Below are 21,208 nucleotides of genomic sequence, written 5' to 3'. Positions count from 1 at the left end.
TTTATCTCAGCTAGAGCTGTGTGTATAAGCAACCACAAAATCACATGCAAGCACAAGTCTTGCCCTCCCGCTTCCTCCCCAGCCCACAAGACTTACAAAATCTCCTAGTATAAATACTTCACTGGCAGAAACTGTGCTGATAAAAGCTTACATGTTGTTCAGGGAGAGGTAGGTGGTCTGCTGGACTTCAGATGTGAAATCCTGTACTGGCAGGCACGTCTAGCAAGGGAAGAATGAGGAGTGTAAGACGAGGTTCCAGAGGTTAGCTCAGAAAGCCTCTTTGAGAGGTTTAAGAGGAAAATCTTACGTTTTGTGAGCTACCGCTTCTTGTAACAGACAGTGGATTTCTGTATCGTTTACCGTTTTCATCCTTTTTGTATCTGGGTTGCAAATGAATTTGAGGGGTTTATCAGTTACTGTTAAAGTGGTGGCTTTCTAGTGGTATAGATGGATACCACAGATTTGAATAGTTTGATATAATATTTTTTTCTTAATATTTTGTTGTCTTGTCTTTCTTTTCTCAAGTCTTTCTGACTTGATGCATGATTTTGAAAGTGTGATGCCCCATACTGGTTATGCCACTCTGAGGCCCTGACTACTGGGCAGAATGGACTTCCATGCTCCAGGCAGATGTTTGCATGTTTTTGTCTAGCCTGCCAGCTGCTGTTTCAGTCTGTGGTTCCAGTAGATCCTTTTCTGCTGTGTTGCTGCTTAACCAGATGGACTTGTTTTGTAAATGTACATTTCTTTTTAATTCCTTGGTACTTTACACACATTTCATTGATTTTGTGTTTGTTTCAGGCCATTTCCCAAGTTCATTGAGGTCATTTATGTTTGTAAATGCTTACATCCTCTCCCAGATTATAATTTCATTTTACATGTATTTTGTTATTTTGTGGGGTTTTTGAAATCGTTGACTTCATTAAAGAAATTACTGGAAGATAATGAACCCAGCACAAAACTTCATGTGAACCTGGGCATCATTATAGGTGTTCCACAAACCCAGTTCTGCAACCATTTCTACAGGTGATTAGATGATATTTCCATGGTTAGACTTTGAGGAACATCAGGTAGGATAAAGTCAAAAGCCACATAAAGGTCAAATTGTCCCAGTTGTTGCATTCCTCTGATATTCCAGGCTTATTTATCTTGTCAGAAGAGAAAAATATATTTGTTTGATACTGTTTGTTCATGACAAATTTGTGGTAACTGTTTTGTATGCTTCTGCACTGACAGAAAGAATAATTTATCTTGGAATGTTAGGAATGAAAGCTTAGGCTGGTTTGTCTGTAACACCTGTCCTTTCCTTTCCTTTTTTTGTAGATAGCAACTATGTTTGCCTTTTTCCTTTCTGCTGGGTCTTTCTGCATTACCCAGGAGATTTTGGTGGTCAGCTGTATGTCAGATCTGATTGTTTGAGTCTGGCTAAACATTATTTTACATGTTAATCCCCATGAACAGGAAATAAGACTTCAGGAAATCTTCCCGGTAGAAAACTGTGCTCTCAAAGTTGTATGCAAACAGAATTTTGCCTAAAATCATAAGTAGATAAGACTGTGTAAACAGAAAACAGTGCAATACAATTAAGGCATGAAGAAATAATATGTAAAAGTAATATGAAATCCATAGTTAAAAAGGATGATAAGAGAGAAAACAAAAATGAAAAACTAGAACAAATACTTACACAAAAATACTGGGATTACTAACAGGTGGTCACTTAAAGAAGAATGGTTTGCCAGTTTTACCTAAGTTCAGCGATGAAGGGCAGTACCCAGCTCCAGATTGACTGTCTCCATTACATGTATCTACATGTGAATGAGGGACTCATCCTCCACTTACAGGGGATGGAGAGTTGATAGGCAGAATGTGCCATTCGATGTGCCAGGGTATTTGGATGGTGTGGCAGACACCACACAGGACCTCCGGGGGTCTGCACCCTTGCAGGCCGGCAGGTGGAAGTGGTGGGAAGCCCTAGGGCATCTCCAGTGGCAATAGGCACCTGTGTCCAGGGTGGGGACCTGTGAATTGAACAGGGTTTCCATTGACTGTAATAGGAGATCCGATATGCAGTTGAGCATCTCAGCACGAAAGCAGGCTCAGTGTGAAAGCAATGCTGTCTCAGACCAAAATCCTTCCTTTTCATCTCTCTGCCAACGTAAAATTTTCTGAAGCTGTATAATGTAAATAATCTTAGCCTGTGTAAGATAAGCCCATCTGTTTGTTGAACAGTTTTCTCGTTTTTCATGTAAGTTTCTTATTCTGTATTAGCTACCTTTCTGACCTTGACTAAGGAAAGTTTTGGTTCATTTCTTGCTAATCTGCACTTTCTTATTTCTGAGGGGGTTTGATATTTCCTATCGGCACATCTGAGGTTTTAACTCATGTTTGGTATAGCTGCTATTTATATTGTCCACTCATGCATTATTTCTGATGTTCTCTTAAACTGCTTAATATATCATGGCTTACTAAATGATTGAGGATTAAATGATAGGTCTGTTCTTTCCCTGGTCCTGTTCCTTGCTCTCTACTTACAGTTAACCCTTGGGGGTTAGGGGAAATATAAGTGAAGAAGAGATTTAATTCACCCTTGTTGTTTTCATCTTTTGTCATTATTTCCTCCTTCCTAATTTTTCTGTACTTTCACTTCTGTTTCTTTTACTTCTGCTGTGATTATAGCAGCTTTTCTTAGTGCCTCTTAATGTCTCTTGTAAGTTGCAATTCAGTTTGTATTTAGCGTTTCTGATACGTAGATCTTCAAATATGCCATCCAGCTCTGAGATACATATATATCTATATATCTCTTTAGCACCCATCCAATATTCTTAGCTTAGCCGTGTGCTTTGATTTTCTCTTTTAGCGTCAATTACTTTTGGATTTTTAAGTCAATAGAGAACACCTCACTGGAGCTGAACTAGTCTTTAAAATTATTTCCTCTGCAACAAAAAGGGTCATTTGCTGCTGTGTTTTGCTTTATAGCATGGCACATTTTAATGGTTTAGCCTGTCAAGCAAGGATTAGGGCAATAGACATCTTTGAAAGTTTGAAGCTTATCCCTGCTGCTGAAAAGCTCTGCTTACCACATAAATACATTTTTGTCACACCCTGACTGACATAACTGTTCCAGTAAAGGACTAGTGCAGATGGAGTTCTACTGGCAAAAACATCCCTTTTCCAGAGCAGGGTTTTTCCTGTTTCATGGGAGTTCTATAAACTCTTTGAGAAGTAGAATGTATCTTTTGTCTCCAGCCGGAGAATTTAACAGAATGGTCCCATGAGCAAACTCTTGCTAATGTAGGCCTAGAGTTCAGCTGTCTTGCCTTACTTTTCATATTTACTTTGGTTAAGAACAAAAAAATGCCATTTATCTTCTTAGTAGATCACCTGTATTTTTTTATAAAACAGTATCGTGAAGTATATCAACAATCAAAGTGGCCAAATTACTGATCAGAATGCTGACAAATAGCCAATATTCATTGTCAAATTAAATGTGATAAAATATATGCAGAAACAACAGAGCAAATTATCTTGAAGTAGTCAGTTGATTTGGGTAATGAACTTTTGCAGCTGTGAATAATTTTCATATCTAAATCCAGATTTTTGAAAACATGTGATCATACTTAATATTGTAGTTGCCAATGAGATCAAAAAACCTTCAGATTTTTTGAATGGTGACCTCTAAAAAACCGAAGGAAATGGAAACACTGGAAAGCAAAAACATAGCTGTAACCTTTTATTATTTGTATGACCACCCTAAAGAGAGGCAGAGTAAATATTCTGAGTGACTTGTTGCTTTTTTCAACCCATGTCAATGATTCAAATTGTGAAGGAACTTGCATGCAAAAGTTGGCATCAGCCACTTGTAGGCCTTCTTGTTTTTCACAAGCCTCAAACAAAATCTTTTTGTGGGTCAGTGATTCCCAGCTGATAGCCGTGAATCCTCACAGCTCATCTTGGACCATGGAGCATCTTTATTGTCCGGATTTTAATTGGAAGTGCTGTGTGAACAATTTGGTGCTATAGTTGCTTCAGATGGCATTGCTTTACAGCTTTATGATTACAGAAAACACAAAATGTACAGGCATGTTAATAGTGCTTTTATTTAAAACTGACAATCACTTTTAAGTTCTTTTGCAAAACAAGTGAGTTTTAAAGTTTGGGGGGGGGGTTGTTGCTCTTTTTTTTCTTCAAGAGTTTGGAAGAGGTCCAGAAGGCTTTTCTGCTGTTGCCCAGAACCCCACACTTCCTTTTTTGCTGAGGACTTGGTACAGGTTTTGCAAAGAACAGAGAGGTTACTAGATGTGGACAACGTTCATGACATTTGCTTTAAAAGATCATTCTTTGCACTGAGCTTTGGTTCGTTTGCCACAAACTTAGTGCTGCTGTTAAGTTTGGGCTACTCTATAAAACTGACCTGCTAATAGGAGTCACACAGCATGTGTTTCATTTAGATTTGAGTGAGGTTATCAAGTGAAAACCTAGTAATTTTAAGTGAAGACTCCCCCTGAACCACACCTGCCCCTAAAACTTTTCTGTCATGTGCATGTGGGTTACTCAGAAGCACAGAAACAAGTTTCACAAGCCCAGGGTTGTCCATGGAAGCAGATTCTAGAGCTGACAGTCCCTCGCTGAGAGGGAACACTGCAGAAGAGAATGAATTGGCTTTGTTGATTACATGAATAATTAGAACTTACTTGGGTGTTTTGGCTGACCTGTATTAGTAAGCAAAAAAATGGAGAAGGATATAATTATAGAAATCATATTAGTTTTCATTAGTTGTAGGTATTTGTTACTCATTTCCAAGACTAGTTCAAAATGTCGACCCCTACGTTCGCTTTGTGCTAAGCTTGTGCCTGGGCTAGACCTGATGTTTAGGGAATCTTTGACTTGCTAGTATGGCTTAGACTTCTGAGTGGACTTGCTGTACTAGATATACAAAACTGAAAGAAGTGATAGTCCCAGGCAGAGCGTGTTGCAGTGAGGAAGTCTAGACATACATACTGTGAGGCTTGTGTGTAACAGTGGAGTATCTCACCAGAAGGTGTTTTGTATTACCTGAGAGGTACGAAGTATTCAGAAATTTAGAAAGTTGTGTTTCTACACAAAGAAAGTATTCAGAAATGTAGAAGCCTTTAACTCAAGTGTCTTGCGAGCAAAAGATGGTAAAGTCTCTCAGCATAAAGAACTGCTCAGAAGACGGTTCTTAAGAAAGTCAATTACTATTTTGATGCAACCGGGATTATGTTTCTCCTGGGATTCAATCAATGGAATAATTTTTAAGCTTAAGAGGTATTAGTACCCAGCGCAATAAAGTCAGCTTCTTAAATGCATATAACTTGGGTATTTGCAGGAATGTGGGGAGCTATGCAGAAGCAGGAAAAACACAGTTCTTATGGAAGAGCTTTCAAATTAGGTGGCATGTACATGCAAAGGGATTTTACAGAAACATCCCACAAAGAAGTGAATGTGTTGTGTACTCTCAGTAACAGAATTATAATGGATAATTTGTCAGATTTATAGGTGCAATGGCTTAAAAATAATTCTCTGGTGAAACAAAACTCTTTAAAATTACTGAATATGTTGTACAGTATTATCATACTACTGACAACTTTTAAAATTAAATCCATACCATGCATCTTTCTGCCCTTAATTATCCCTTAATTAGACTTAGAAGAGACAAATAACCTAGAAGCTAGAAGCATCTGTTCCTGTTATACAGTCTTATTTTTCAGCAGTTGATACCTTGTGCAGAAATACTTGGAGTCAAAACTTGCTGTAACAAGGGTTCGGGTTAGTAGTTATTTGCCCTGCATTTGATTCATGGGAAGACCAAAAAAGTTTTACAGCAATCTTTGTTGTCCAATTTATTTTATGTTGTTTAATTAATTATGTTTAACCTTAGTCAATAATCCTTAAATTACATAATTATTTTGGTAAAAATAATTTTAAATTTCAAATATAGAAAGGCAAATTCAGAAGGCATTTCTGAAAAGCTGTAACTTGTTCTGTAGGAAGTGGATCAGGGGGATCTATAGTTTCTTGTGTATTTCTGGTTAGAGCATTTAAATAAGAGAGAGAATAGTGGTAGGTCACGCATTAGGACTGTGTGGTTGCTGGGGTTAGGGATTAGGTCTGATGAAAGTCACTTTTCATGGGGAAAAAAAAAGAAATCACAGCCTAGTGGAGGGTTGTTTGTTTGGGTTGGTGGTTGGGTTTTGGGTGGGTTTTTTTGGTTTGTTTTTTTTCTTTTCCATAGGGCAGGTCAGTGGAATATTCCAGTTCAGAAATGTTGTTGCAATGCCTCAGGGCATTTGTAGTCCCTTCTCCAAGTTCTCAATCTGTTGATCTTTCTTCTCTGTGTTTCCCTCTCCCCTGAAGCAAGATATCAGATGTTGGCACTTGCATGACAGTAGCCCTTTGCAAGAGACTGAGCTTAGGTCTGTAGTCCAGCCTGTGAGAAGGAGTATCATGCATCCCCAGGGAAAAAGTTATTGAAATAGCAGTGCATTGGTGAAACACTTCAGCACCCTTATGCAAGTGCAAAGGAGGTGGGTATGAAATGTGAAAAGATCTATTTACTGCGAATTTTTTTACCAGAATAGTCACAGAGGAAGTAGTACTGGCAATCTAGACCCCTAATACATTTCTGTCAGGGAGAATTTTTGTATTGCCATCTCTGAAAGCTATTGTTTCACTCTGTTTCCACATTTCTGAAGACTCTATCTTACCAGTATCTTCAAGACTGTGTTTGCACCTATAATGATTAAAAATGTCTGCTACAACAAATAAAAGTTACATTTCTGGAACACAGAAATTTAACACAGTTGTGGGTTCCACAACCCCAGAAATGCAGAAAATGGCATCCACGTGTTCTACTGGTGAACTTCTGTGAAAATGCATTAACAGCAGCATTTTTCCTTGTTTTGGTATGTTGTATGTGTTGCAATAAATTACTAAGCCAGAATTCTTATATGTCCTTACTTCTGTGTTTTTTTTAAACTAGAATACTGGTTTGGTTCCCATGTTTTTGCAAGCGTCACCTACGCAAGTGTGTCCTACATCTGATGTTTCCCTGGAGCTCAGCTGCAGTGCTTTGGTGAATTTTTTTATATTAAAAACTATATTTCTGCCAATTTCTACAGTGTAGGCTCAGTTATATTCCAAGAAGAAGAAGAAGAAAAAAAAGAAAACAAAACAAAGCCCACCTAAACACTTCACTTTGCACCTTGGCGCATTTTACTCTGTATATTGGCAGTCTTTCACATTTTTAGCCACTGCTCCCATACCCTCACCAGCCTGAAGAAGGTGATTGCAAACTGGTACTTTACTTTTGCACGGAAACTTAGCGTCAGATGAATTTTTAGAGATGAAATACCATGGAAGGGAAGCGATACAGTTTGAAGTATGCCAAACTGTGATCTCTGGAAGAGTAATGCATCAGGGGTCGTAAACAGTCATATAATTGCAAAATCTCCCTGCATAGGAATTGATATCTCATTGAAGCTGGATTAAAAAGAAAGCCTGAGGGTCTTGGCTGCACTGCAGAGACTGTCAGAATACATAAGTGCGTGAAACTGGTGAGTGAGTGAGTTGATGGCTAAGAAATAAAATGGGAAGCACAGGACTGAGCTGTGCAGAGATGGGGAGATGCAAGAATGCATTCAGAACCAGAATGGAAATGAACTTTCTTTTCGCTGGATTGTTTTTGTGTTACCCACACATTAGTTAGTCTATACTCATAATATCTTACATGCCAAACGTGACGAGGAAGGAGTGAAAAATAGGTATAACACAGATTAATTAAATTCTTTGGTTGTTAGTAAATATCACAAACTTTCCTCCTGTTTACAAAGTCATACCAATGGCAATTAAAAACTTTTCTGTTCATACTAGGCCTCTAAAAGGGAGACCTTGAGTTCTAAATGTAAGCCCTGTACCCACACATTTCCAAAGTCTACATGGTTTTTTTTAGAGTTTTTTTTGGGTTTTTTTAGAGTTGGGATACATGGAAGGGGATATGGAAGAGGGAGGAACAAGCCTGGCAAGATGGATGTTAATTCTGAATTTGGCCCTGTGAAATTTGTTAGGGAAAAAGTAAAAGTTGCTATATTTGAGTGTCTTATTGTGGCTCTATCTTAATTTGAAGCTTTAAATCTCTTCTGTAAATCCATCTCATATGGGATAAACTGTGGTTGCCAGAGTCTGTGTTGGTAGCAACTCTGCATTTTTGATATTAAAGTTCGGATTGCTTGCGAACAGACTTGATAAAATTTTCTGGATCAACCTCTGTTCTTCTTTTTGCAGCAGGTAAAGTATGGTCCTTACAGTTCTACTGTGTCTGAATACGTGTAGAAATTCTGGAACACCAGAAGGGAAAACCTTAATTCACCTTGATCTGGACCCCTCTACGTGAGGGCTGTGTAGGCACTTGGCATCCAGTGCTGTCGACTGCTGTTTCTTGCAAGTCTGAGTTTCAGAGACATCGCTTGTAGCAAAGGGACGTGGTGCTGGCTTATTACTGCGTTAGGTTAATTGTACTTGGAAAAGGAGCGTTAATTGTGGATGGTTGATCTGTATGCTTGTGGGGGTAACTTTTCTTCCACCTGGCAATATTTTAATTTTTTTTGTGTTAACAGAAGTGCTCTGTCCTAATGAGATTATGATTATTCTTTAGATGATATTTAGATGATATCATGATCGTTGTTTAGCTGACATGTCTGTGGCTGGTGTTTGACGTTACGTGGGAGCAGCGTTGGGTCACTTCCCTGCAGCGCCTTGTTGGTACGGTTTTCTCTGTGATTTTTCTCCGCGGAGGTCCGAGCCGTATTTTAACCTTGGCATTCAGAGGGCGTGAGGCAGGCGGTGGCCCTGCAGGCAGCCAGCAGCCGTTCCTCTAACAGAAGCACGTACCTTGCACCCGTTTCACAGGACATTTGCACGTTATTGTATGGCAATTTTTTTATTTCTCCCCTCCTAATTTTTCTAATAGCGCACAAGGTGGCGATGTAAAGGCGCTGTGAGAGGCCGGTGCCCCGGGGTGCTTGCTGTGCCCGGGTGTCACCACGAGGTGGGGCAGGTGACAAGGCAGCGGGAGGCTGCGGGACCCCGCGCTGCCCCCCCCCGCCCCCGCCGGAGGCCACCGGGGAACGTGGACTGAATGACAAGGACCTGATGGCAGCATCTCTGCTTAGTTCCATCCTCGTTTCCTCTGATTGTTGGTGGCACAGGTTGCCCAGAGATGCTGCCCCATCCCTGGCAGCGTTCAAGGCCAGGCTGGATGGGGCTTGGAGCAGCCTGGGCTGGTGGGGGGTGTCCCTGCCCATGGTGCGGGGGTCGACTAGATGGTCTTTAAGGTCCCTTCCAACCCAAACCATTCTGTGGATCTATGATTAATGCTACCCTTTGCATCAGTGAAAATAAACTTTGCGCTTCTTAAAAAAACTTTTTGAAAATTATTTAAAATGCCTAAAAATATTTTCTGGGGAAAAAAATACATATTTTTTTTTTTTTTTTTAGAAAGGAAATGAATATCTGAAATACCATAGAACTCCAAAATTTAAATAATTGATTTATACCAATTGCCTGCTTAGCCCACTTCAAAAGTATAAAAAGGAATAAAAACAAAACAACCCAACACTAATACATGAAGGACATTCTTATTTTTTCGTATTTAAAGTTAGTATGTTGGCTTATTTTTCATTCAGTGAAAAATTTATTGGGATTTCCTTCCCCAGAGATTTTAGCTGTAAGTGGAAGTTTTTCTTTGAACTGGTTTAAACTAAGACCCTCTTTCTTGTCACGCTCAGACAGAGAAATACTGCAAGATGCTGGATTAGCTTGTTCGCTTTTCATTGTTTTCTTTTGTAGCAGCAATCCGTTTAGCTATGGTATGCTGAGTTTATCTGATTAGCACTTAATGAGTGAAAGCAGTAGGGGAAATGTTGCCTGAGTTACTTCAGCTTAATAAAGTTTTCAGTACCTTCCCCCTCTTTCTAAATACCTGAACTTTCCTGACCCCCACCCCTTGCTTTTTCCCCCAGTCGCAGCCCGTTCCCATATGAAAGGCGCTCCCCCTGCAGCCTTAGCTGTCAGAAGCAGTGGTGCCATTAGCCGGATTTTGTTCGGTGCACACTGGTCACAACATACATCCTGCTCAACAGTGTTTGACAGTCTGTCTGCAGCTCTTAGAAATTCAGCTACCGCTGTTGTGCCGACACGCATGCCTTACCTGGGAACACTCACTGACTGAAAACGCAACAACCTGTAGCATGAATATTTCTGATGTAAAACCATTAGGTATTGCTGTAAACAATAAAATAATTTCTATGGTTATGATAGTGGTGACATTTTAATGGGGATTCACTGGAGCTTGAATAATTACATTATGGAAAGACATTCAAGAAAGCTGAGGTTTAGTAATGCTTAAAAACGGGATGTGCTATTACAGATTGCAGGTCTGTTACCATAATTAACTCCATCAATTTCTTGCCTAACTCTCATGTTTTTCTCTGGACTTCAACTTGATTTCCCTCTTTAAGGTTTAATTTTTTTGATATTGCATTGTAAAATCTTTAATACAAAAGCAGAAGTCTGAAAAATCTAGAGAAATAATCTGTATTAGTTTATGCTGCTTAAATATATCTTTTGTAGCTCTGTTAGTTCTATACAGAAATGTAAAGTTGTCTTAATGCCAATGAAAATGGGTCCAAAGAAAGTACAATTGACATCTGTGCAAGAGATTCCTTATGTATGGTAGGTTCTATAGCTGTTGAAGTAATAAGGAAAAAGCAATAGAAATTAGGCAGGTTGTCAATAAGATAGTGTTGCTTAGGAAACCTGATTCTTTATAGGTAGGGACCTCTGAAAATATTATCAGTTATACCTGCTTAACAATGCAAATTTTTTGTAGAAATGATCTCACATTTCTTTTATCCCTGTCATTGTCTCTGATTTATAATAATAATAGTAATAATAATAATAATCTTAGCAGCAGTAATAGCAGTAGTGATCCTGTTAGAGCAGAATGTGTGTGTATGTTTTTATAAAATTTTAAAGATATTAAGAGCGCTAGAGGTGCATACATGCACCAAGGTGCATAAGAAGGATAAAAGATGACGGTGAATGATTTTTGAGGTCTGCACAGCTTCTTGCTGAGCACACCATGAGGATTTGCCTTCCTGTGTGAGGTACCGTGGCTGATGGTGTTCATTTTCCCGGTGCATTGCAATGCAGAGCACAGTGTGTCCAGTTACACTGCTGTCAGTGCTGGAGCCAGCCTGGAAGTGTCACAGTGTGAATTGAATAGTGGAAATTCTCAAGAAGAAATCCGTTTTTTCACTTCACTGACAGCCCTAACAATGTCATTTAAACTTCTTGTTTCCATTGTCGTTTTGTCTTGTTTGTCTGTACCTTAATATGTACGGCCCGTGCCAAACTTCTATCCAGCCATCAAGATGGAAGAAAAACAGGTCTTAATCTGTGAATTAGGTATTGAAATATTTTGTAATTTGATTCAAAGGTTTATTTCAATCACAAAAAGTATGTGTGTGTGTTTTTCTTTTCCCCTCTCAGGTTTGCAATTATGTGTGGCTATATGTCTCAGTTTGAAAGTGTACAAAACAAAATCAGGAATGGTTATCTCTTTAAGGTATGTTTTTGTAGGTTTTTGGGTTTTTTTAAGCTATTCCTTTAAATTATTTCCTTATATAGTATCAAAGACAGACTTTTCCAATGCAGTATTTCAGCCTCACAGGTCTATTTTTGTGACGATCTTAAAGTGAAAAAGTTTTTTTTATGTGTGTGAATAGATTATATGCTTACAAAATATAAGAATTGAGGTAGGATTCTGGGAACAGCACTAAGATTTCTCTTTTAATTTGTAGTCAAAAGTGGGGAGGAAAATGGAGTAACAATTCATTTTAGAAAATAAAAACATAGGAACTATTAAGTGTTGAACTAACACAGCTCTGCAATCATCCTTCATGCCACCCCTAAAAAGTAATACTTGTTTTAACAATGTCCTTTCAAAAGTAATTGTGTTTTTGAAGAGTCAACAGTTTGTGTTATATGTGCTACTCTCCTGCTCCTTGTCCTTGGCGTTGCTCAGGCGCTTTCCATCCCTTGCCCTCTGGGCCCATGTCCTCCCTTTCTACCTGTCAACAAGAGGCAGCAGATGTGTTCCACTTCCCCAGAAGGGCCCAGGATGGGTCCCCGTCACATCATGTCCGTGTAAGGGCTTGCAGCGTTGCAGAGCTTTCCTATGAGAGAGCATTAATTACATCTGAGCTGTGCCAAGTGAGCTAAGCTCCAAGCACTGGGACAAGCTGGGAACGAAGGGAAAATGACAAATAACACAAGTGCTGCCGTTGTTTAAGGATGGAGTTTAAAAAGAGCCCACAGTGTTAGCAGTAGCCTTCTCAGGGAGGTTTTCCTCTTCACAAGTAATTACCGGAATCAATGTGAAACATTTGGAAATGTTAAGGATTTGGGAAAATAATAGCATGAAAACATAGCTCCTATCTGAATAGTTTGTGGACAAAATGTCTGAATAATAGGCTCTTAAATGTGTGTGGCAGATATTTTAGTGACTGGGTTAATTAGAAAAACAAAGATAACTGGTGGGGGGGAAAAGAAGCCTTGGTAGTTAAATTTATTTTGAGAGACAAATAGTAGTTAGGGGTGAAATAACACATTTCTTTTTTTTTCTCCAAGCTTACGTTGAGCAATAAGAGCTTTCTTTAGTAAATTAGAGAAATAAAGATGCTCATGACCTGTAATGAAAATGGTTTTGGAAGAAGCACCTCATCAGTACCTTCTAGGTTTTACGGTTTCACTATAAACAGAACCATTTTATTTTCTGAATTCCACATTATAGTAACAGTTTGTTGTGTCATGTACTGTTTTGTTGGGACAGTCACATTCCAAGGTGGAAGAGGCTATGCTTTCTCTCGGATGATGGGTGCTGGCATGAAAGATCTATCAAAGAGTGGTTGCTTTCTCAGTGATGCGGTGTGTGACAGTTTCCTAATACTAACTGTAAATAAAACTAATATAATTGAAGTGGTAGCCTTTTTAAGACCAAAGTTCTTGAGTTCTTTGAACTTTAGAGCTGCTTAGTCATGTTCTAAATACAGCGTGCATTCCTGCATTGTGTGCAAAGTTGCTAAATAATTTTGCTTGTGGTTTTCCTCCATGAGGAAGGGGGTTGCTAGTTAAAATAATTTACGTTGTTTGAAAAGAATTGCAGCAGAAGAGAATTTCTGAATTTGTTTATGATTTGCAGCAAACATCTTAGAATGTAAACACACTTGCCAAACAAACATCTAAAGTGACACTGATTTTCTTCCTAATAGGAGCACCTAGACAAAGCAATTGAACTTAAGCCTCAAGATCCCTTTTTATATTACCTAAATGGAAGATGGTGCTATTCAGTAAGTTGTTTTTTCTCTAACATATTAATTGAGTATACTGAAAAGTGATAATGCATTTGAAATGAAATAGTGGGTCTTAAAGCAAAGTAGGTGTTTATTGAAGTAGATGTTCTGAGCGAAATGGAGCAGTGCATTTACATTTTCTGAATTATCTTCCACGTGTGTGATGTTAACTGCTGACCATTCCTGTCATGTGCATTAAGTAAGCTGTGCTTATGTGTCCCTCATTGTTGTGTTCAGGTTTCTTATCTGAATGTATGAATGAAAAATAACTGATATTTGGAAGGGAGGAAGAGTGACCTCTTGGTTTCAGTTCTTTGTTCTGCCACAAATTTTCTGTGTGACTTGGGCTGGTAACATAGCCTTTTGGTAAGTTTATTCCCCATCCATAAGTGAAGTTAAAAGCGCTTAACGTGCTGAGGGATTATGTCTGTGGCAGCAAGATTACCATACTGGTTTGGCAAATTCCAGGACAATGACACAACTAGGATGCGGGTATAAAAACGTAATTCACCAAAAAGTTTTGCAAGAGATACAATTTTTGTTTTGCCAGCACAACAGGTGGTTTTGAATGTTGCGTTAATGACATAGTGATAAGTACTCATATATGAAAAGTTAAAATAAATGGTTTACATGTTTAGCTGTTGATTAATTTATTAATTTTTTGTAGAAAAATGGTGCTTGTGCTTGTAATATGAGAGCTGCCTTATTCTAAAGCTCACATCTTTGATGGCTCAGATGGCTATCCTTATTGCTTCATCTCTAATGCTGTGAAGAATCTTTCATCAGAAGAAAATGTTCTTGCATAGTCTACACTCTAAAAGATCGCTGGGAGGCTTCTTAGAATAATAACTACTAATGCGCAATGAATGCCAGCCCTGCCTTTTTCCTCCAGCTACTTCCAGTGCTAGTCACTACAAAGTGCCTGCAAACTGAAAAGGAGTTGCTGTGATACATTGCAGACTTTGTCTTTATCTGCAACAAGACTTAATGCAAAGTAATCTTTCAGCAGTTTTTTCAGATCATATATTTAACTTTCAAAGAGCTTTCAGCAACTACATTTTTTCTCAGTTGATTTGTATAAGGAATGACACCAACTTTTTCAAAGAGCTTTTCATTTTGCATTTTGTCACACTGTATTCTTGAATACTAGCATTAGCTATGCAAAAGTGAGTTGCTGAAGATTGTCCTATAGTATGCTTGCTGTCCTGCCTTTGAAGAGCATCTCTCTCACCAGTGATTCCCTAAGTGCTCTTTGCTGTGCTGTGTCCAGCAGCTGACTGCGGCTTCCTTTTATCTCAATACTCCCAGATATTTTTCATGGCTAATTTCTCACTTGAGCTATCATTTTTGGAAACTTAGCATGTGATATCAGTATATCTCACTTTGTTCCTGTTTTACTGTTTTTTTACTCTTGTTTCATTTTAGTGACCACTGCCAGTCCCTGACTGAGTAATACCTGTGGTGTCTTGCACTGTATCATTACAAACTCATGTTCCACGCTTGCAACATCTATGCAAATCTTCCTTACTGAACACTGAAGCCACAGATTAGCATTTGCTTTAGGGTATGACGTGACCTGCATTTTATTAAGTGCAACAATCTGCCTAAACAGATGTAGCCACTGAAATACTTAAGGATTGATATCTGATTTTTCTTTTTCTTTTTCTTTCTTTGTCTTCTGTGACTGCCATGACAAAATAGCAATCTGAAACACTTTGAGTAGATTTTCATATTAGAAATAAATGCAAGTATAGGACTGAATAACATTATGTTTTAACTTCTGGGGTTGTCAGCTCTTAAAAACTTAATGTCTTTTGCACACTTTCAGTAGCAGAATGAGGCCATCATTTGGGATGTTATGCTTTAAGGTAGTTTTAAGGCTCTGCTATGAAAGCTAGATCTTAACCCCAGCCCACTGAAGTTGACAATATCCTCATTAGTTTTACTAGACTGTATGAATAGGTTTCTATGCTGATCCACTAATGCAAGTTTTGGCCTTTCAGGTGATGCAGATAGTTGTAAGAGCTTGTGGAAGATGTGGCAAATTCCTTAGCCCTGTTCTGCAGACGGTGATGTCTCATGCTGTGGCAAGTCTCCCAAAAGTAGACTGTTGACTGTGGCATTGGTTCCAAATATTTCTTCAGGGTAGGGATTATGATAGGGTCCTTGAAAAATAAATTTATCATTCCTTCTCTGTACTGAAACCTGTAGATGGAGTGATAGTGCTCCTCTTAGACCCTCTGGTTTTTCTGTTTAGTTTAGCTGCAGTTGAGCTTGGGAAAGAAGTTCAAGAAGAAAAAGGGAAGGCTGAGAAAAGAATGTTAGTTTTTACATTTAGCCTAGCTGACTTTGGGGTCAAATTAGGATTAGCCATGATATTTGTCCGTTCATAAGTGTTGCTTCCAGGAGTATTGTTGTCTAATTTTAGTCATGTATTCTTTTACTGAAGCAGCATAGTTAAAGATACCTAGTGCTTAATACTTTATAGGCTTTGGTAACACTATAGGGAAACCTGATGTACTTAAATCTTCCTAGTGTAGTCAGACATTTCTCATTCACTCCCCATTTAGTGTTGGGGGATCTCATTATTATCTTCTAGCACTGTTTGGGGGGCTGACAAACTGAATAAAATAGCTATAGCATAAGAGAGTGTAAAAGGGGTTGCTTCAGGTGTTGTAACTCAGAGTTCCAATTCATTTTCACAAATGACAAGCAGTTGAACAGACTTTTAGGGAAAAATTGTAATAGAGGCAAATGGAGCAGATTTATTGAAGGCTGAAATCTGTATCTAGAGACTGCACGCTGTACTAGTAAAAGCTATTTGATCTGTGGGGTTTTGCCAGAATTTGGCTCTGACTGCCATTTCTCACCCTCCTCAGTGTAACACAGTCCCTTGCAAAGAGCAACGGTACAGCAATGCCAAATTTTTTACTCAGCAGTTGTTCTTGCTGGGCCAGATTTGAAGCTAATGCGAAGTGCCCTAGTGCCTTCCAGCAGGACAAAAGTGCTGGATTTTCACTGCCTTGCAGCAGTGGGGGTTTGTCTATGATGCAAAGCCAGTGACAATGGTGTGCTACCTTGTCTAAAAAACAATTTTTACTGTTTCTTATTTCTCTCACCATTATAAAGCCAGTAGAGCTATACAAAACAGGAAGATTCTGTTTGGATGTGTATATCATCTCAGCTTTGTTAGAAAATTACGTCTGGTATCGCAATCAGGCAAGATTTTCACCAATCGTTTCAGAGATGTCATGGTGGGCAAAATTTTGCCTGACACCTGCTGTGTTTAGAAGAAGCCAGGTATAGCTCTGATGCTTTTTATTTTGTTTTGCAGAGGTCACAGGAGGGAAAATGCCCTGTTTGTTTATGGATTGAGCAAACATAACTGAATGCCACTAGTAATAGATAACTGCAGAACCATACCAAATGTTATTTTAATACTGCCTTTCCCAGAGCTCATATGAACTTCTGTGTGGTGCTAATTTTTTTCCAGGGTAGCTTTAGTGATAATGGATAATAGGAAAAGATGATTACCATGTAAGTGTAATGAAGATACTTTATAATATCTAGTAAGCAAAGTAAACCAGTTTTTAGTATGTAAAAGACATGTTACTATTCCAAAGAAAAACTGTAGCAAAACAATTTTTATTTAAATGTCTTTGATGGATGAAGCTTTTCCTTCTCAGCCTTCTGTGACAAAACCAGGCTTTGTTAAGTATGTATCTTTTAGGGAAGGTTTAATGTTTTAAATATATGCTTGGGTTGGTTCATATGATGTAAAATAAGTACAGTGTTTAGGGGCCTTTCAAGTTTCAGCTTTGATTTTGTTAAGAGAAAGTGAAATCTACTTTGCTCTTCAGATCAGCAAGAAATATTTATTAGAAGTGAATTGATCCGTAGTGCGTGGTGTATGGGAATTAGTTTTCCTTCCTTAGAGTTTTGGATGCAATTATCTGTTAATCCTTTATAATTGTGTGTTTGTCAGTTGTTTTTTTTTAGTGTGTTAATGTTTAGAATAGATTTTAAAGCACAAGATTTTTATGTTAAGACTTACAGCTACTTGCAATTACAGGACTGGCGTAGAACAATGTATATTTGTGAAACTGGACCAGAGCCTCTAGTAAATGCTAGGGGGGTGTTAAAAGTCAGTTCTCTTGGGATTTTCTTTTTGCAGGTTACATGTCATGTGTTGGATTCAACTGTGGCGTATCCCAGTATCTGGGTTACACAGATTGACCCGTTTCCTTTGTCTGTGTGCTCTCTAAGTCTCTTTCCTTACTGGAAAGTGAAAAGCCCAGGGAATTCAAGTTGGATAAATGCCTGAATGGCTGTGCAGACTGTCCTGGTTCCTCAGCTGGCAAAAAAAGAGAGTATTTATGTTGGAAGCCAATATTTTAAAACTGCTGTCCAGTTACTTAATCTCTTCCAGAAGTAAAAACATTGCAAAATTGTTTAATACAATTTTACATTATATATTGTAATAAAAAAGAAAAAGAAACTCTCTGGAGATATTTAAGTAGGTGCTATTAATATTTTACTGAAGCTGGATCAATGGGATGATTTTCCTTTATGGAAGACAATTGTGTGGTCTGTCTTCAGTGAGCTATTAGCAAGGGAACATGGGAGGAACAAATCCTTTAGGGCTGCAAGTCAGTCCTGGCTGTATTTTCATTCCAAGTGGGTTAGTTTCCTTGGTACCAACATCCTGGAATTTGAAAAGATCTGTCAATGGGCAGGGTTTGTGTCTCATCAAAAACAAGCAGAAGACAAAAAACCAAATTCCAGCCAGTGTTTTAGTTCATATGTGAGTTTTGCTGATCCTAGGCTAAAGGAGAGAACGGGATGTTAGGAAATCCCTTTTCCCAGTATTTAGGGGAGAACTACATTTTCTGCCTTGGTCTTCAGAAGAACAAGAGGCCTGGTAGGAGCATGCTGGGTACAAACTTTAGTCAGCTGCATTAAACTCTGTGGGTGGCTTTCTTCCACCTCGGGTATTAGTAGAGATCTGTGTAGAATAAATGCATGAGAGCTTGTTGTTTGACGGATCTATAGGAGAGATTGAGACAAGTATCTCTGTTAGCTTTGGGGCGCTGAAGTGTGGCCTCTCCTTGGCAGAGGCCAGGCTGTTGTGACCCATGCCCCTCCAGCCCTAGGGATGTTCAGGAGTTGGCTGGTGCTCCCTTGGGCTTTTGGTTTTGCTGGAGTGAGTGGGACTAGCTCTCCTCATGTGCGGCAGCTGGGGAGTGATGTTCCTCAAGCGACCCAGTACATTAAAACCCGATACTCTGTGGTAACACAGTGTGCCTTGCAGTGCTCTTGTGAATTTTCAGGCTGCTGGGGAGACTGACATCAGGGCTGGGGAGACCTGAAAAAACAAAACTCACTTGAAGTTTAGAAGTTATCTGCAGGGCAAGGACTGTCTTCATGCTTTAATTTTGTTGTTGTAGCTATTACTTGCTGCAGTGGCTGTTTTTCTTATTCCTTTCTGCTGTCCTATACCATTCTTGGAACATGCATTGTTGTGCTGAAGTTGATAACAGTTACAGTCTCTGTACTTGACTTTGTATGGACCTCCACATATGCTTTGCACTATTTGGAATAACCTTGACTGTAAAAGTCAAATTTGCACTACACTAGAGCATGTTACACCAGGGTTTCTGTTGCCTGCGCTTGCTCATACACGGAGAATGCTTAATAAAGTTGGTATAGTAGGAATGATGATTCCGTGTCACTAAACGTGGCGTAAGATTTGCTCTAATAAAGTTATTTCAGATTAAAGACTGCGTGTATATGTTTAGGGGAAAGGTATAATTTCCTGTTCATCTTTATTGCTCCAGGACGCAATTTTGTGTCTTGTATAAAACAGGTCTTCTCCACTTGTCCCACCTCGGTGATGGGGGAGTGCAGACTGACTCAGGTGGGGTGTGGTGAAGCTGTTGGGATGGGACTCACCTCACCTGTCTTTAGCCATCCACAAGGTATAACTGTCTGTGCTCCTTTTGTAGCTGAAGGAAAGAGACAAGAGTGTCCATCCCTGGCTACTGTAGGCCAAGAGGAATTGCCTAGTGGGAATACCTGTGCAAGGAACCTGGACAACTCGCATAACTAGGCACTTCATTTATGGATGGCTAGAGTTAGCTGCAATGAATTCATCAAGCTAGTGGCATAGAAGTCTGACTGCTCAAAACATTACAGAACTCTCAGACTATCGGTGTAACAGTCACAAAGTATAATGCTGGAGCCAGTGCATGTTAAAGAAAACTCACTATTGTGCATACGTGCCTTTTGCTTTCAAACATTGTTTTAGGTTGGTGGGATTTGTAATGTAAAAATGGCCAAGTGCCTATATGTTTGGGCTTTTTAAAGTTTGAATAGTGCAAAGCAGCACCCAAGCCAGGCAAAATAAAGACTAAAACCTCAGTAAATCAGTTCTGATTAAATCTTGTAAGAAAACAAAACAACTGCCAGGAAGAAGTTGTGTTTTCAATGGGTAATTATAACTCCACATGGAAAAACTGCAATTTTGTTTCCTCGCTGTTGCATAACAGGAGACACGTGTGTGGTAATTTTATCTGTGAAGTGTACGTGTATCTCCAGGGTGTTGTGTGGTCTTGCAGAAAACAGTGTAAGCATATACATTCCTTACATTCCCTTTATTTCTGCCCCCCTGTAAGCTACCTCTATGTCTATATGATGGACCTCGAAATAGAGAAAACCCCTTCTTCTTCCAAGAATGGAGAATGCTGCAGGAGTGGATTGGTGTGAACAATACTTTTGCGAAAATTCTTTCAATATCTCTCACAGAATATATCTCAGAAACTATAGAGCAGCTAAGGAAATGAAATGTGTGAGGGAATTATATACATCGCTACAATGTGAAGGTTTAACCAGCATGCTGCAGTGTGGTACAGAGTGTGAAAGCACTGCAGTGCGGAGTGGGGAAACATCCTGTTGCTTCAATGAAGAAGAACTCCGGGATTGCTGGAGAGCTTTTGTAAAAAACACTTAATTCCCTTAGAAGACACTTCAAGAGTGGGATAAGTGAAAGAAAGAGGGTGGAAAAAAGCTTTTTTTTTTTCTTAATATTGTTTCTCTCTGGAATATAATTTTTAGTGGTTTTGTGTGAAAGACTTAGTGACGGCATTTAACAAATAAGGCATTGGACCCTGCCGAACAACCAGCAGGACTGGATGAGGATGCCTTCTGTCTCCAAGCAGTGTTGCTCTTATGTAGCTAGAGTAATTGGGGCCAGATGGAAAACATGGTTCTGTGTGTTTTCCTGTTGCGTGCTGGCCTGTATTTGTACTCTTTGCAATGGTATTTTTAGGGCAGTTTGCAGCAAGAAATACGTAGAGCTTGATGTCTGTTCAAGAGAGAAGCATTCTGGTTGATGACTGTGGGTAGTTATGGGTGGATGGATTTTTATATTTTACCATGATTAACTGACATCTACTGGATAATTGCTGGACTTAGCTGGAGAGGGCGGGGGAAGCAGCAACAGCCCTGAAGAGATTGAGAAGCCAGGGAGTGAAGCAGGAATAATCTACAGCTATCCAAAACCATTTTAATTTTTACAGCAGTAGGACAGACTTGAATTCAAGGCTCAACTCTGTTCTTTGAATTGCGGCTCCCTCTGAAAAAGAGATGTCCCTGTGTGACTTACATTTCACCTCCAGGTCTCCAGTGAGAGGTTCTCTTTCTTTGCCTGTGTATATCCTTTCTCTGTGTTGCCTCTGCATAGACCAGGCCAGAAATTTCTAGGAAACCATAGAACCTTG

The 21,208-nt window shown here is 39.2% G+C and overlaps 1 protein-coding gene across 1 annotated transcript in view; it reads left to right on the top strand.

Annotated features, from left to right (window-relative positions):
• Positions 1–21,208, top strand: part of RMDN2 (regulator of microtubule dynamics 2) — a 48,799-nt gene that overhangs the window by 13,539 nt on the left and 14,052 nt on the right. Inside the window, exons 6-7 of the mRNA XM_040611857.1 lie at positions 11,569–11,644; positions 13,350–13,427. Coding sequence (XP_040467791.1) covers positions 11,569–11,644; positions 13,350–13,427 — 154 coding nt within the window. The remainder of the gene's footprint in view (positions 1–11,568; positions 11,645–13,349; positions 13,428–21,208) is intronic.

Source organism: Falco naumanni, chromosome 12 (assembly GCF_017639655.2).
Source record: "Falco naumanni isolate bFalNau1 chromosome 12, bFalNau1.pat, whole genome shotgun sequence".
In the NCBI taxonomy this organism is placed as follows: Eukaryota; Metazoa; Chordata; class Aves; order Falconiformes; family Falconidae; genus Falco; species Falco naumanni.
This window is presented reverse-complemented; position numbering and strand designations above follow the sequence as displayed.